At 41.7% G+C, this 15,870-nt stretch overlaps 1 protein-coding gene and 1 long non-coding RNA gene across 2 annotated transcripts in view; one reads left to right on the forward strand and one right to left on the reverse strand.

Annotated features, from left to right (window-relative positions):
• The window catches only part of LOC307147689, a 249,122-nt gene that overhangs the window by 72,125 nt on the left and 161,127 nt on the right, over positions 1 to 15,870 (forward strand). The gene's annotated exons all lie outside the window — the stretch shown is intronic.
• The window catches only part of LOC307147643 (adhesion G-protein coupled receptor G6-like), a 42,913-nt gene that overhangs the window by 4,532 nt on the left and 22,511 nt on the right, over positions 1 to 15,870 (reverse strand). Inside the window, exons 12-15 of the mRNA XM_079852542.1 lie at positions 12,309 to 12,406; positions 8,593 to 8,720; positions 7,074 to 7,339; positions 5,747 to 5,837 (exon numbers count right to left, since the gene is read on the reverse strand). Coding sequence (XP_079708668.1) covers positions 5,747 to 5,837; positions 7,074 to 7,339; positions 8,593 to 8,720; positions 12,309 to 12,406 — 583 coding nt within the window. The remainder of the gene's footprint in view (positions 1 to 5,746; positions 5,838 to 7,073; positions 7,340 to 8,592; positions 8,721 to 12,308; positions 12,407 to 15,870) is intronic.

Below are 15,870 nucleotides of genomic sequence, written 5' to 3' on the forward strand. Positions count from 1 at the left end.
GTTGCGGAGCAGTGGCTGAGACCGTGAGTTGCGGAGCAGTGGCTGAGACCGTGAGTTGTGGAGCAGTGGCTGAGACTGTGAGATGCGGAGCAGTGGCTGAGACCGTGAGATGCGGAGCAGTGGCTGAGACCATGACCGTGGAGCAGTGGCTGAGACAGTGAGATGCGGAGCAGTGGCTGAGACCGTGAGATGCGGAGCAGTGGCTGAGACCGTGAGATGCGGAGCAGTGGCTGAGACCGTGAGATGCGGAGCAGTGGCTGAGACCGTGAGATGCGGAGCAGTGGCTGAGACCGTGAGTTGCGGAGCAGTGGCTGAGACCGTGAGTTGCGGAGCAGTGGCTGAGACCGTGAGTTGTGGAGCAGTGGCTGAGACTGTGAGATGCGGAGCAGTGGCTGAGACCGTGAGATGCGGAGCAGTGGCTGAAACCTTGAGATGTGGAGCAGTGGCTGAGACCGTGAGTTGTGGAGCAGTGGCTGAAACCTTGAGATGCGGAGCAGTGGCTGAGACCGTGAGTTGCGGAGCAGTGGCTGAGACCGTGAGATGCGGAGCAGTGGCTGAGACCGTGAGTTGCGGAGCAGTGGCTGAGACCGTGAGATGCGGAGCAGTGGCTGAGACCATGACCGTGGAGCAGTGGCTGAGACCATGAGATGCGGAGCAGTGGCTGAGACCATGACCGTGGAGCAGTGGCTGAGACAGTGAGATGCGGAGCAGTGGCTGAGACCGTGAGATGCGGAGCAGTGGCTGAGACCGTGAGATGCGGAGCAGTGGCTGAGACCGTGAGATGCGGAGCAGTGGCTGAGACCGTGAGATGCGGAGCAGTGGCTGAGACCGTGAGTTGCGGAGCAGTGGCTGAGACCGTGAGTTGCGGAGCAGTGGCTGAGACCGTGAGTTGTGGAGCAGTGGCTGAGACTGTGAGATGCGGAGCAGTGGCTGAGACCGTGAGATGCGGAGCAGTGGCTGAAACCTTGAGATGTGGAGCAGTGGCTGAGACCGTGAGTTGTGGAGCAGTGGCTGAAACCTTGAGATGCGGAGCAGTGGCTGAGACCGCGAGTTGCGGAGCAGTGGCTGAGACCGTGAGATGCGGAGCAGTGGCTGAGACCGTGAGTTGCGGAGCAGTGGCTGAGACCGTGAGATGCGGAGCAGTGGCTGAGACCATGACCGTGGAGCAGTGGCTGAGACCATGAGATGCGGAGCAGTGGCTGAGACCATGAGATGCGGAGCAGTGGCTGAGACCGCGAGTTACAGAGCAGTGGCTGACACCGTGAGTTGCGGAGCAGTGGCTGAGACCATGACCGTGGAGCAGTGGCTGAGACCAAGAGATGCGGAGCAGTGGCTGAGACCGTGAGATGCGGAGCAGTGGCTGAGACCGCGAGTTGCAGAGCAGTGGCTGACACCGTGAGTTGCGGAGCAGTGGCTGAAACCTTGAGATGCGGAGCAGTGGCTGAGACCGTGAGTTGCGGAGCAGTGGCTGAGACCATGAGATGCGGAGCAGTGGCTGAGACCATGAGATGCGGAGCAGTGGCTGAAACCTTGAGATGTGGAGCAGTGGCTGAGACCGTGAGTTGCGGAGCAGTGGCTGAAACCTTGAGATGTGGAGCAGTGGCTGAGACCGTGAGTTGTGGAGCAGTGGCTGAGACCGTGAGTTGTAGAGCAGTGGCTGAGACAGTGAGTTGTGGAGCAGTGGCTGAGACAGTGAGTTGTGGAGCAGTGGCTGAGACAGTGAGTTGCGGACCAGTGGCTGAAACCTTGAGACGTGGAGCAGTGGCTGAGACCGTGAGTTGCGGACCAGTGGCTGAAACCTTGAGATGTGGAGCAGTGGCTGAGACCATGAGTTGTGGAGCAGTGGCTGAGACCATGAGTTATGGAGCAGTGGCTGAAACCTTGAGATGTGGAGCAGTGGCTGAGACCGTGAGTTGCGGAGCAGTGGCTGAGACCGTGAGTTGCGGAGCAGTGGCTGAGACCGTGAGATGCGGAGCAGTGGCTGAGACCATGACCGTGGAGCAGTGGCTGAGACCATGAGATGCGGAGCAGTGGCTGAGACCATGAGATGCGGAGCAGTGGCTGAGACCGCGAGTTACAGAGCAGTGGCTGACACCGTGAGTTGCGGAGCAGTGGCTGAGACCGTGAGATGCGGAGCAGTGGCTGAGACCATGACCGTGGAGCAGTGACTGAGACCATGAGATGCGGAGCAGTGGCTGAGACCATGAGATGCGGAGCAGTGGCTGAGACCGCGAGTTACAGAGCAGTGGCTGACACCGTGAGTTGCGGAGCAGTGGCTGAGACCATGACCGTGGAGCAGTGGCTGAGACCAAGAGATGCGGAGCAGTGGCTGAGACCGTGAGATGCGGAGCAGTGGCTGACACCGTGAGTTGCGGAGCAGTGGCTGAAACCTTGAGATGCGGAGCAGTGGCTGAGACCGTGAGTTGCGGAGCAGTGGCTGAGACCATGAGATGCGGAGCAGTGGCTGAGACCATGAGATAAGGAGCAGTGGCTGAAACCTTGAGATGTGGAGCAGTGGCTGAGACCGTGAGTTGCGGAGCAGTGGCTGAAACCTTGAGATGTGGAGCAGTGGCTGAGACCGTGAGTTGCGGAGCAGTGGCTGAAACCTTGAGATGTGGAGCAGTGGCTGAGACCGTGAGTTGTGGAGCAGTGGCTGAAACCTTGAGATGTGGAGCAGTGGCTGAGACCGTGAGTTGTGGAGCAGTGGCTGAGACCGTGAGTTGTAGAGCAGTGGCTGAGACAGTGAGTTGTGGAGCAGTGGCTGAGACAGTGAGTTGTGGAGCAGTGGCTGAGACAGTGAGTTGCGGACCAGTGGCTGAAACCTTGAGACGTGGAGCAGTGGCTGAGGCCGTGAGTTGCGGACCAGTGGCTGAAACCTTGAGATGTGGAGCAGTGGCTGAGACCATGAGTTGTGGAGCAGTGGCTGAGACCATGAGTTATGGAGCAGTGGCTGAAACCTTGAGATGTGGAGCAGTGGCTGAAGCCGTGAGTTGTGGAGCAGTGGCTGAGACCGTGAGTTGTGGAGCAGTGGCTGAGACCGTGAGATGCGGAGCAGTGGCTGAGACCATGAGTTGTGGAGCAGAGGCTGAGACCATGAGTTATGGAGCAGTGGCTGAAACCTTGAGATGTGGAGCAGTGGCTGAAGCCGTGAGTTGTGGAGCAGTGGCTGAGACCGTGAGATGCGGAGCAGTGGCTGAGACCATGAGTTGTGGAGCAGTGGCTGAGACCATGAGTTATGGAGCAGTGGCTGAAACCTTGAGATGTGGAGCAGTGGCTGAAGCCGTGAGTTGTGGAGCAGTGGCTGAGACCGTGAGTTGTGGAGCAGTGGCTGAGACCGTGAGATGCGGAGCAGTGGCTGAGGCCATGAGTTGTGGAGCAGTGGCTGAGACTGTGAGTTGTGGAGCAGTGGCTGAGACCATGAGTTGTGGAGCAGTGGCTGAGACCGTGAGTTGTGGAGCAGTGGCTGAGACCGTGAGTTGTGGAGCAGTGGCTGAAACCTTGAGTTGTGGAGCAGTGGCTGAGACCGTGAGTTGTGGAGCAGTGGCTGAGACCGTGAGATGTGGAGCAATGGCTGAGACCGTGAGTTGCAGACCAGTGGCTGAGACCATGAGATGTAGAGCAGTGGCGGGCCTAGATCATAGGGTGAAGGACCATACTGTGTTGGGACCAGTGGAGATGGGAACCACCAAGGTGGTGCTGGTAGAACTGGAGACTACCATGGCAGATTATACGTAACTAAATACATATGCCTCTTTTGGAGGAGCTGTACCACTTTGGGGGAAGTGTATGCAGCTCACACACACCAGATTGAGAACTCAAGTCTTTGAGTATGATGCTACAAGCTTGGTACACCCATTTTTGGGCAGTTTCTCTGATTCTTCCTTGCAGAACCTCTCAAGCTCCATCAGGTTGGAAGGGTTGGTGCACAGCCATTTTCAGATCTCTCCAGAAATGTTCAATCGGGTTCAAGTCTGGGCTCTGGCTGGACCACTTAAGGACATTCACAGAGTTGTCCCGTAGCCACTCCTTTGTTATCTTGGCTTGGTTTGTTAGGGTTTGGAAGATGAACCGTCACCCCAAACTGAGGTGCAGAACACTCTGGAGCAGGTTTTCATCAAGGATGTCTCTATACATTGCTCCATTCATCTTTCCCTCGATCCTGACTAGTCTCCCAGTTTCTGCCGCTGAAAAACATCCCCACAGCATGATGCTGCCATCACCATGCTTCACTGTAGGGATGGTATTGGTCAGATGATGAGTGGTGCCTGGTTTTCTCCAGACATGATGCTTGCCATTCAGGCCAAAGAGTTCAATCTTTGTTTCATCAGATCAGTGAATTATCTTTCTCATGGTCTGAGAGTCCTTCATGTGCCTTTTGGTAAACTCCAGGCGGGCTGTTATGTGCCTTTTACTGAGGAGTGGCTTCCGCCTGGCCGCTCTACCATACATGCCTGATTGGTGGAGTGCTGCAGAGATGGTTGTTCTTCTGGAAGGTTCCCCTCTCTTCACAGAGAAACGCTGGAGCTCTGTCAGAGTGACCATCGGTTCTTGGTCACCTCCCTGACAAAGGCCCTTCTCCCCCAATCGCTCAGTTTGGCCGGGCGGCCAGCTTTAGGAAGAGTCCTGGTGGTTCCAAACTCCAAATATATAGATGATGGAGGCCACTGTGCTCATTGGGAACTTCAATGCTGCAGATATTTTTCTGTACCCTTCCCCAGATCTGTGCCTTGATACAATCCTGTCTCGAAGCTCTACAGACAATTCCTTGGACTTCATGGCTTGGTTTGTGCTCTAACATACACTGTGAACTGTGGGACCTTATATAGTCAGGTGTGTGCCTTTCCAAATCATGTCCAATCAACTGAATTTACCAATCAAGTTGTAGAAACATCTCAAAGATGATCAGTGGAAACAGGATGCACCTGAGCTCAATTTTGAGTGTCATGGCAAAGGCTGTGAATACTTATGTACATGTAATTTTTTCCCCCGTTTTTTATTTTTAATACATTTCCAAAGATTTCAAACAAACTTCTTTCACGTTGTCATTATGGGGTATTGTTTGTTGAATTTTAAGGAAAATAAATAATTTAATCCATTTTGGAATAAGGCTGTAACATAACAAAATGTGGAAAAAGTGAAGCAAAGTTTCAAATAATTGCTTCAAAAAAAATTGTCAATAATTCCAGTCTCACTTCCTGCTCAAACCTATGTAGGTCAAACTAATTTGCATAATGCCAGCCTATGGTCTTCATTGGCTGCCGGCAAACAGCGTCTGTTTTTCCCCACCCTCAAGCACTGTAGTTGTGTTTGAGACTGGAAGAGTTTGAGTTTTCTGCTGCCAAAGCAAATCCACTTTGATGAGATTGATACAGTAAAACCAGCGCCATCATTACGGTTCGTATCGCTCTTGTTTCAAGTGCTGAGGAAGAGCTGTAATTCAGATATGCTAATTAAATTTTGGTTTCCAACCAATCAAACCAGACTAGGCCATGTGACCAGTCAGAGCAGAGCAGGCTCTCAGAAAGGTGGAGTTTAGAGAGACTAAATCCTTGATCGAACAGTTTCAGACACTGAGAAAAGAGCTGATGCTGTAATGGATATTATCAGAAAATTTGTATTTTTTTACCTTGGATGCATGTAAACCTGTTTTAGGAGACTCCATAACAAATTTAGGAACCTTTAACGTTCCATAATAGGGGCACTTCGCAAGCTTCATTAATATATTTGCAACAACAGAAAAACGTACATTTGTGATGTTTTTCCAGATGTTGCGTTTATAATCAGTGCTTTATATCCTCCTATTGAAACAACAGCTATGACCATCGGAGCCGGAAATGCTAAAAACACACAGAGATCAGGGTTATTATAAAAACCAAAACCATAAAAAACATTTCCATTACTTTGAAATAAAATAAACTTTAAATGAAAATAAAATGTATATAAAAAAACATGATTTCAGCTAGTTGCCAAGGGAACATTTCTCTTAAAGGACAATTCCGGTATTTAACACTTTGAGTCTATTTTGTAGTTTGTTTTGGATGAACAAGAGTGGTGGACAAAGAAATTTTGACAATGGTTCCTGTCGCGACTTTTTGACTATTTTAGAATTGCCCATGACCGCTTTAGAATGGGAGTCAATGGCCATGCACGAACATGTCCTTAAAACAACCCTTAACGTTCGTTTTCAAAACTGTGCAACTCACCGAGTGGTTAGTGGTGTTCGTTGATGATTAAAAACAAATATCGGCGCAATGTATGATTTCAATCCGTTTATTTTTCTATAGTGGAACTATTTTTTCAGATACCTCACAACCGCGTATAAACTTCCGCTCTTCCGCAACTTCCGTTGCTCTGCTCCATAGACTGCTCTGCTCACGCTAGCTTTCTGAGCTCTATGCTTCTGAGAGACAACCGAGCAAAAAGACTACAACCAAATGTAAACAGACCCCTTTCCGTTTCCGGTAGCGCAGTAATATCAGCGAGCAATGAGTCCTCCAACGGAAATCAATGGATTTTACAAAATGCCAAATAAAACACGACAGAAACTGTATTTCGCTACGCTACTTGTTTTTGATCATCAACGAACACCACTAACCACTCGGTGAGTTGCACAGTTTTGAAAACGAACGTTAAGGGTTGTTTTAAGGACATGTTCGTGCATGGCCATTGACTCCCATTCTAAAGCGGTCATGGGCAATTCTAAAATAGTCAAAAAGTCGCGACAGGAACCATTGTCAAAATTTCTTTGTCCACCACTCTTGTTCATCCAAAACAAACTACAAAATAGACTCAAAGTGTTAAATACCGGAATTGTCCTTTAATGTAATTTAACTTAATGTACTAAATTACTAAAATTCATATTAAAATAGCCTACCAAGTAATGAAGACAAGCTGCTCAAGTAAAGGTCAAAAACATAATAAAAGTATCATAACAGGAGTTCATAAGACTTGTGTGCAATATATTTTCTTTTTCAGGTGAACTTGAATTTACAGTCTGACTTGCTGGTTTTTGTTTTATAAGGTTTTATTTATGAAGGCAAAGGTATAACAGGTGTTTTGTTCATATAACTCACTCCAGCCGAACACTGTGATCTTCCTCATGTAGTTTGTGATGGTGATGTTCTGTCTGATGAGCCATAAGTACATATGAAGAGCTTGAATGAAGAACCAGGTGAATGTAGTCAGCATGGAGTAATGCATGAGCAGCGCTATGAAGACACACGCAGCCTTGTCTCCTGTGTTGGCGACACTCTCGTTTGACAAAAAGGATAAATTCAGGAGAAATAAAGCCACAAACATGTTTATCAAGATCTTCGTGGCTTGATTTGATTTGGCTTTCCTGTTCGAATATAAAAACAACCTGTATTTGTAACATGCATTTGCATTTATCCAAAAGAGGAGCAAAAGCAGCTGGTCAAAAAACTTAAAGGTGCTCTAAGCGATGCCACGCGTTTTTTAGGCCAAAACATTTTTTGTCACATACAGCAAACATCTCCTCACTATCCGCTAGCTGCCTGTTCCCTGAACACACTGTAAAAAAACGCGGTCTCTCTAGACACCACAGGCTCCACAAACGGCAACAAAAACAAACTGGGCTCACCCGCACCACGAAACACAACAAACAGTGCTCCAGCCAATAACCGACAAGAAGAATTTGAGGGTGGGGTTTGGGGGGTTAGTGCGCGACACATGAAGGGTGTGTGGAGGAGAGAGAAGCAGAAGAGGGAAGTTTGAATTATGGCCGACACACGACCAAAGAGACGACGTTCCGATGAACAAATTGCAAAGAAGAGCGACAAGGATTAGAAACGCGCGAAGTCCCGAATTTACATCGGAAAAACCTTCGAAAGGTGGCGAGAACTCCGCCGGCAGAACGGCTTCCAATCCGACATTCAGTTGCTCTGTTTTTGCAGAACAGGTGGGTAAATCCATTTTTCTTTCTAAACTGAGTTCATGTTCGCCAAACCAACACAAGGATGTAATTAGCTAGAACTATGCAGTCAGCATTAACTTTGGTGAATACAACATATGTTTCTAGCAGCTAGCGATCAATCTCTATTAAATGATCAAGCAAATTCACAGTAGGGCGACAATTTGTGTGAATGATGTTTTCACCCACTGTTTGTTATGAATTTGAATGTTCATTTATAGGCTATTGACAACTTTGACTAAATTTGTTTACGCCGCCGCCGTTGTTTATGCTCACTGGGAAACGCGAAGCTAACGTTATCTTGCTATTATTGCGTCCTTGTATGGGAGCTATAGTTATAACCTCAGGTGGCGAAATGATTTTAAGATAGTGTTTCTCTTTTTCTGCATTCTGCAATATATAAAAGCATTTATCTAACTTGGTGACATTACACGCTGAATGAAGTATCAGTAAAACTTAACTTTGTTTGTAGTGACTACTGTGACTTTCCTTTATGCCGGAAGGGAGGGAAGGAGGGGAGGAGACGGGATGAGGAGGAGGGAGGGTCTAGCTAGCCTCCGTTTTGTTTGACAACAATTCGAATGTCAACAAGAAGTGACGTCTCCCGGGATCGCTTAGAGCACCTTTAAAGTAACTGTATGTTATATTTTAAGAGACTCTACCGTAACAGGAAATGCATGAACAGAGCGACGGACAGAAAAAACATGGAGATGCCGCAGCCGATAGAAGAGATGAAGGTCAATGATTCCACATACGGCGCTGTGATGTTTGGATTTACATCTGGAGGAGACTGAGCAGAGAAAACAATGGAAACAATCCTTTTAAAACCCTGTTAGCAAGAATCAGATCTAGGGCTGTCGCTAACGATTATTTTGGTAATCGAGTAATTATTCGTTTATTTTTTGACAATTAATTGAGTAATCGGATATTTTTTGTGGTTATAAAAAGAGAACTAAGCAAATACCTAAGCCTTTAAAATGACTTAAATAATAACCAAGAGGCAGTATTATTTGGTTCAAATCAAGTATCAAAAGCAAGTAATCTCATGGTTTTATAAAACAACTCTGTTAAAATAATATAAACAGTTATCGTATGTACACAATAACATATGCCTACAGAAGGGTGCCAACGGCCTGGTATAGTTACACTTTACAGCTGATCAAATCCTTTTGCAATATTAGTCAAATGTTAATTTAAATTTTAATTCAAATGTTTATTTAAATTTTAATATTTGGCCACTTCTTTGCGATGTGCTACAACCACTGTAATTTCTAAAACATGAATATGTGGACATCAAAACATGCAAACTCCAAGCGAGGGTTTAAACTAGGGCTGTAGGCTAATCGATTAAAGTTGAGTACTCGATTTAAAAAAATCCTCGATTGCAATTTACCTGTGTCAAGTAACTGGAAAAATACCGGAAGTGGCGCATTCCACAGACGAGAATCCATGAACCGCATTATTCATTATTCCATCTCTGCGTGCTGTGAGTTTGTGTGGCTTATATCGTTCATCTGCGCGCAGTGTGCGCCATTTCACAAGATTTGTAACACAACTAATTTGTAAATCTACGCCAACACAGGATACATAACGCCAATGCATAAATATCTTTCTGAAATATATGCAAATTGTTGTTCATCGATTTCAAAATAAAAGTTTAACCCTTGCACTGAGTTTGCATGTTTTGATTTGCACATTTTCTTGTTCAAGAGATCACAGCAACTGTTGCATTTCTATCGTACAGAAGTGACCAAATATTAAAGATTAAGCTGACATTTGAATTAAATTTTGTTTGGCAAATATTAAACATGGATTTGATCATGCCTTAGTGTAACCAGGCCGTTGAAGCTCTCTGCGGACATTTGTTTTAAAACGTAATGTACATAAGTTGTGTTTATATTAGTTTATATCATATATTTTACATGGTGTATTTTAACAGCGTTGTTCTATAAAACCCATATGATTACTTAACAATAAAGTTCATTTGTTAATATTAGTTAATGTATTAACCAACATGAATTAACAATGAACAATACATTTGTAACTGTATTTATTAATCTTTGTTAATGTTAGTTTAATTTTTTTGTTAATTGTCAGTTCACAGTACATTAATGTTAACATACAACCTTTGTTTTTAATAATGTATTAGTAAATGTTGAAATTAATATTAACTAAGAATAATAAATGCTGTAGAAGTATTGTTCATTCTTAGTATGTTAACTAAGGTAGTTAACTAATGTTAACTTATGAACCATATTGTAAAGTGTTACCTATTTGTATTTTAAGTAATTTTATAGGCTGTTGTTCACATGGATCTATTTTTATTACCACAATTTATCCGATTAATCGATGGAATAATCAGTAGAATACTCGATTACTAAAATAGTCGATAGCTACAGCCCTAGTTTAACCCTTTAACTGTCACCCCCCCTTTTTTCGCATAGACAAAAAAATCACTATACAAACTTAAATGGTTGTAATTCAAGAATGCTTTGGAATATAGACATATGGTTGGTCTTGTTTTTAAGACATTTGCCAGATTATTGTAGAAGTGAAATAAATTATGAAAGTGAAACAGAAAAAAAGTTATAAGTTTGAGTTTATGAAAATATAGAATGTAAAAATATAATTATTTATATTTTATATAAAATATATATATTACAAAATATATTTTACTCTAAAACTGCTAAAAAATGAAAGCCAAAAATCTAAAGTTGTGTTCCAAATTTTAGGTTGATATCTCAAAAAATGAGCTTTCAGTAAAATTTTATTTGGGCGCAGTACCAAACTTTTTCACTAGATGGACAGCCAGCTTCCTTACTGACCATATAAGGGCGCCTCCATTTTCATATATGTTTTGAGTGATCTGAACCATGTATTTCCATAATTTCATACAATTTATGAAGTATACATCCTATTCAGAAATAGTATGGGTGTTTTGGCAGTATTTGATTTGATTTCAACCTCTAATAAACATAAAAAGAGCACATATGTGCGTTATAGATCGCTGCCACTGCGTGCCGCATCACAAATCGAGAATCCATAATATTTTTCTTTATATTCTAAACATTTTCAGACCTTTTTTTCTCATAAAATTTAATTGGTGTTCTCTTTTGAACTCTTTGCATGAAAACAAACTGAGGTTTCTACCAATCTTTCATGATTTTTCATGTTTATTTCTATTTCAAAATAAAGGCCTAAACACGCCTAATGAATATGAAATATTCTTGTTGCAAATTGATAAATTACTGCTCCTCTGTAATTTATTTTAAAAAACATGTGATAAATGATATATTGTTTGTCAATATTACTTTAGGTTTTTACTAAGATATTATTGTTCTAAATATATATGGGCAACCGGGGTTAAACTTTTATTTTGAAATCGCAATGAACAGTTTGCATCTTCAGAAACATATTGAGATATTCTCCTGTGTTGGCATAGGTTTAAAAATTATTTACCTTACAAATCTGATAAAATGGCGCACATTGCATTCTAGGCTTGCTGTGATAGTCGGTGTTACCAGTTTACTATCCCCTCCCCCCCACTGTCATTGATTTTTTTTAGTAACAAAAAACAATTAGTTCAGTTAGAGAACAGACTCTACAATTAAAAACTGAACATGTCTGCTCAATTCAGTAACCCCCGACAGGGTGATGAGGACCCCACCGCGAACTTAAATACCGTATTTAAGTGATACGGTATACAGTCATACCTAATTTTGGAGATATTGATTTCCGATTAAACTGTTTTAAAGTCGTATCTTATAATCCAACAGTGTGCAAAACAATTGTCACAAAATGGCAGCAGCTGTGTTTGTATGAAACGAGAGAGTGAGTCCATGATACTGGATGGCATAATTAAATAACTGTACACAAAATATTGATTCGACTGAGTTTTAATAATTTATTAGCTCACCAAATGCAAAACTTCCAGGAAGAAAAAAACGTTACTAGCAATGTATAGCGCTGCTGACTTCAGTGACCCGGAAGAGCCTGTGTTTCTGTTTTCAGAGGTTGTTATTTGGGAATAATATACCACTGGATGGTGCGATTTGACCAATCAGAATCAAGTATTCCACAGAGCCATGTAATAAATGGTTTTAATACATTGTGCAGCCTTTGAAAACAGTCTAATAATGCGGTTCATGAATTCTCATCTGTGGAATGCGCCACAACACGGGTAAATTGCAATCGAGGATTTTTTTAAATCAAGTACTCTAATTTAATCGAGGAATCGTGACTGCATTTATCAGATCTTTACATTTTAAATGTATATATCTGTTAAGTTTTCTTGGTTATCTTTTACAAGTTCAGTAGCTTATAGACTCTGATATTGATTTCATTGGGTCTTTAAATGAAACTCTGAGAAGCTTCTCACCATCAGCACTGCAAAGAACGTCAGATGTGAACACGAGCACATTATGGTGTTGTCGATTTTTTCTGTCTCACAGCCGGAAGTTGTCCATGTAAGATTTCCTTTGAAAAAAAGAGGCAATTTAAATATACACAATAAATTGGGTTTGTTTATGGGTAGGGTTGGGAATCATAAGAAATTTTCCAGTTCGATTCTGCCTAATGATTGCAGAATGAATTAATTTTTCCTTAACATTTTGGATTAAAAACACTGCACAATTCTCAGTCCTTTTTGTTTGTATAAATAAATAAATTGCCTATGCCTATTAGGCGACAACTTTTAGAACAGAAAAATAGAATCAAAAGTTAAAAATAGAGACAACAATATTAGCCTATAATAGCCTATTATTAGCCTAAAAAAATGTTATGACAGAAATATAACTACATGTAGCCTAAATGATTTAGGCTAATTCCTTCATTATCAACACTTTAATGATGCTAATGTCTAAGTGTGAATTGCGACTTCTCTTTGTCTCAGATGCTCCTCTCAGAGAGGCTATGGGGGGTTTGGAGGGGCAGTTCAGTGGCTTTGCAGGACAATAAAGGTGTTAATGTTCTGTCTTTTATATGGAGAGTGTAGGATAGCCAACCTGATGATACAGTACAGGCAAAGGCAAAATTCCTTTCAGAATAAATCTCTCTGTCCAAATAGGCCCTATCTTAATTTAATTATTGTAGCTAATGTATTTAAAGGTTTTTCATAAAAAAATATCATTGAAGTGTTCAATTCAGTTGTTTCAACTGGTTTTGTAGAGTTTTAGAATGTTTGAGCAGTGTGTATGATTGTCAACAATCTGGCATTATTGGAACTGTTTCAGTTTATAAATCTAGGCCTACTAACAAATTAAAATAACACGAAGTATAAGATGCATATAACCTTGACATGTATAGCCTTTCTAAATTAGCCTATAGAAAAACAAGGCATTCAATGTTAACGTTTAGCCTACTTTACTTAAATTTGCTGCAAAAATAGAAGCCTACATTTGTTTCAGTTCTAAATTTGTGCTGTAATTTATGAATTCATTTAACTACAATGTTTTACTTGAAGTATAAATTGCAGGTTACATTTTTCACGAAGATAATGCAATGTGTTTATTAAACATAAAGATAAGAACCACCCACCATTGTTTTTATACCAAAATGCTGAATATAATATGAAAAGTTGGCACTTTTAACAGTGGTTTTAAGCACTCCCGCTCCCTTCCACTAGATGGGGCGTGACATCATAAGAGGAACTCACTAGTAGAGTTACCGGCATAGTCAAAGCTATAGATGCCTTACATAACTACAGAAAAGTTGGTTGTATGTTTTATTTGATAAAAAAATTATGGATAAAATAACTCCATTGCAAAACAAACGTCAGATCAGCCGGTCGCAGGTCGAGCTGTTCCACTAAACTCCAAAACGCGTTCACCTCACGGCAGCACATACTCTCCACTGCTGAGCCCACACAAACACAGTGATGGGGACATCGATCTCTCTTTTTCTTTTCTGACAAAAAACATTGCTAATTAAATCGTGAGAAATTGATAAAGCGTGGATTGAGGAAGGGTATTACATGACGTTTGAGGCGTCGATGAGACTAGCGATTGGTGCCTGTGCAGTGTGTGCATCTCTACAGCTCTGATTTGGACTGACACCATGTAAGTAAATAATGTCTTCAGTCGTTGTCCCTCCTTGCTATTCTACATGATGGCAAGATTTCTAAAGAATCTAGCAGAGTATGGGTTGCGAGTGCCTCTTATGACGTCGTCACCCAGTTACTGCAAAAACACGCTACCTTTGAAGAAACCCCAATAAATGTTATTTTAACGCATTTTAAGACAGAAATAATTAAATATATACATATAGAGCACTTTAATTTACACATTAATTGGCTGTGGTGGTTAACCCTCTGGGGACCAAGCTGTTTTTGGGGTCCTTGAGATGTTCTGACATGCCTTGATATTTGTGCTTTTTTCAGTTATTTATAAACATGTTAATGGCAAAGGTGTAAATTCACTCTATATAGCACAAACAGGGCTACCATAATATGCGAGCAACGTGCATGTAGATGTTTGTATTTTTAAGAGAATAATGTTTATGCGTGGTTATTGGAAAAAAATAAAATGAAAGTTGATGATTTAAGAACACAAAACACATAATAAATATGTGTCCACAAGACTTTTGACTAATTGATGTTGTCCCTTTGAGTTCTAGCTTCAAAATTATATGAAAATCATCCTGCCTGATTGTTCACATGAAACACTACATTGATTTAAACATTGTAAAACAGTTTTTTTGTCAGAAGAGGTTTATGCGTGGGAGTGGTAATGGGTCATCAATATTAATGAGATTCAGACCAGAGGTGTGACATAGACGCTCCCCCAAGTGTTAATGGGCCATCAGTGAGGCAGCCTGAACAAAGAATGAGGAGATTCAAATGTTTTGTTTTTCAATCTGTTTTATTGTAATTTTGTAAAAACAAAAGTAAAGGCAGGTATCTCACAGTAAATGCTTATGCCCCGTTGATGCGGGCTCTAAGCAAATCAAATGTGACCATATATTACATATATGTGACCTTTTATATTAACATTACCAATCAATAATTGTTATATTGTGCATGCATAACAACACATTTGTTGCAAAGCCACACAGGCACATATAGGCTACATTTGTATCATCAGTATAAGTATATAAACAAAATGTAACTAACATCTGTAAAATAGTAGGTAAATATGTACTTACTCTTTTTGATTTTTGTTGCTGCGTGTCCTCGTTGCAGTGGAAGGCGAGAGTGAACAAGCTACATTCCTTTTAAAAAAAGTTACAAAACATATGTAACATCAACCAATCTCCAAAAATAAATAATAAAGTCATACAGGCTCATATTATTAACACTAAGTATAAACAAAATTGAACTAACACCTGTAAAATAGTGGGTAAATATGTACTTACTCTTTCTGATTTCTGACTGTGTTGCTAAGCGCACTCCGAGTTGCAGGCGGAGGTAGTGATGAAGCTACATTCCTTTTAAAAAAGTTGAAGAATATTATTACATAAATATAACTATAGTAGCATTAGTCTATAATGAATTACTGATGTAAATAATTTTAGACGCGTGCAATAAGCCTATATGCGTGTCAATGGGCCATTACCGGAGAGGCACACCGCAAACATTAGCCTAACACATTTGTGCACTTCATTAACTGGGTATATTTACACATTTCAGCACATTTACACACATTTACAACTGATATTTGCGAGCATGCATCGTTAATGATAATGAGGCAGCATTTATATAGTCAAAATATAATCTAAACACCTACTTTCTAAAATAATTTCTAAATTCTATCTTTCATACATAATGATCTAAACATATCATTTAGGCTACACATACAAATACAAATTTCCTAACCAAGGGGTGTAGCATATGTACACAAAAAAACAAAACAAAACATTTTTAACGTTGAAATGGTACGAGATATTAAATTCATGGTATAGATATGCACTTTCATTAGATCGTGTTGAATAGGTAGATATAAAAT

This window comes from Squalius cephalus (assembly GCF_949319135.1).
Source record: "Squalius cephalus genome assembly, chromosome: 20".
Classification (NCBI taxonomy): domain Eukaryota; kingdom Metazoa; phylum Chordata; class Actinopteri; order Cypriniformes; family Leuciscidae; genus Squalius; species Squalius cephalus.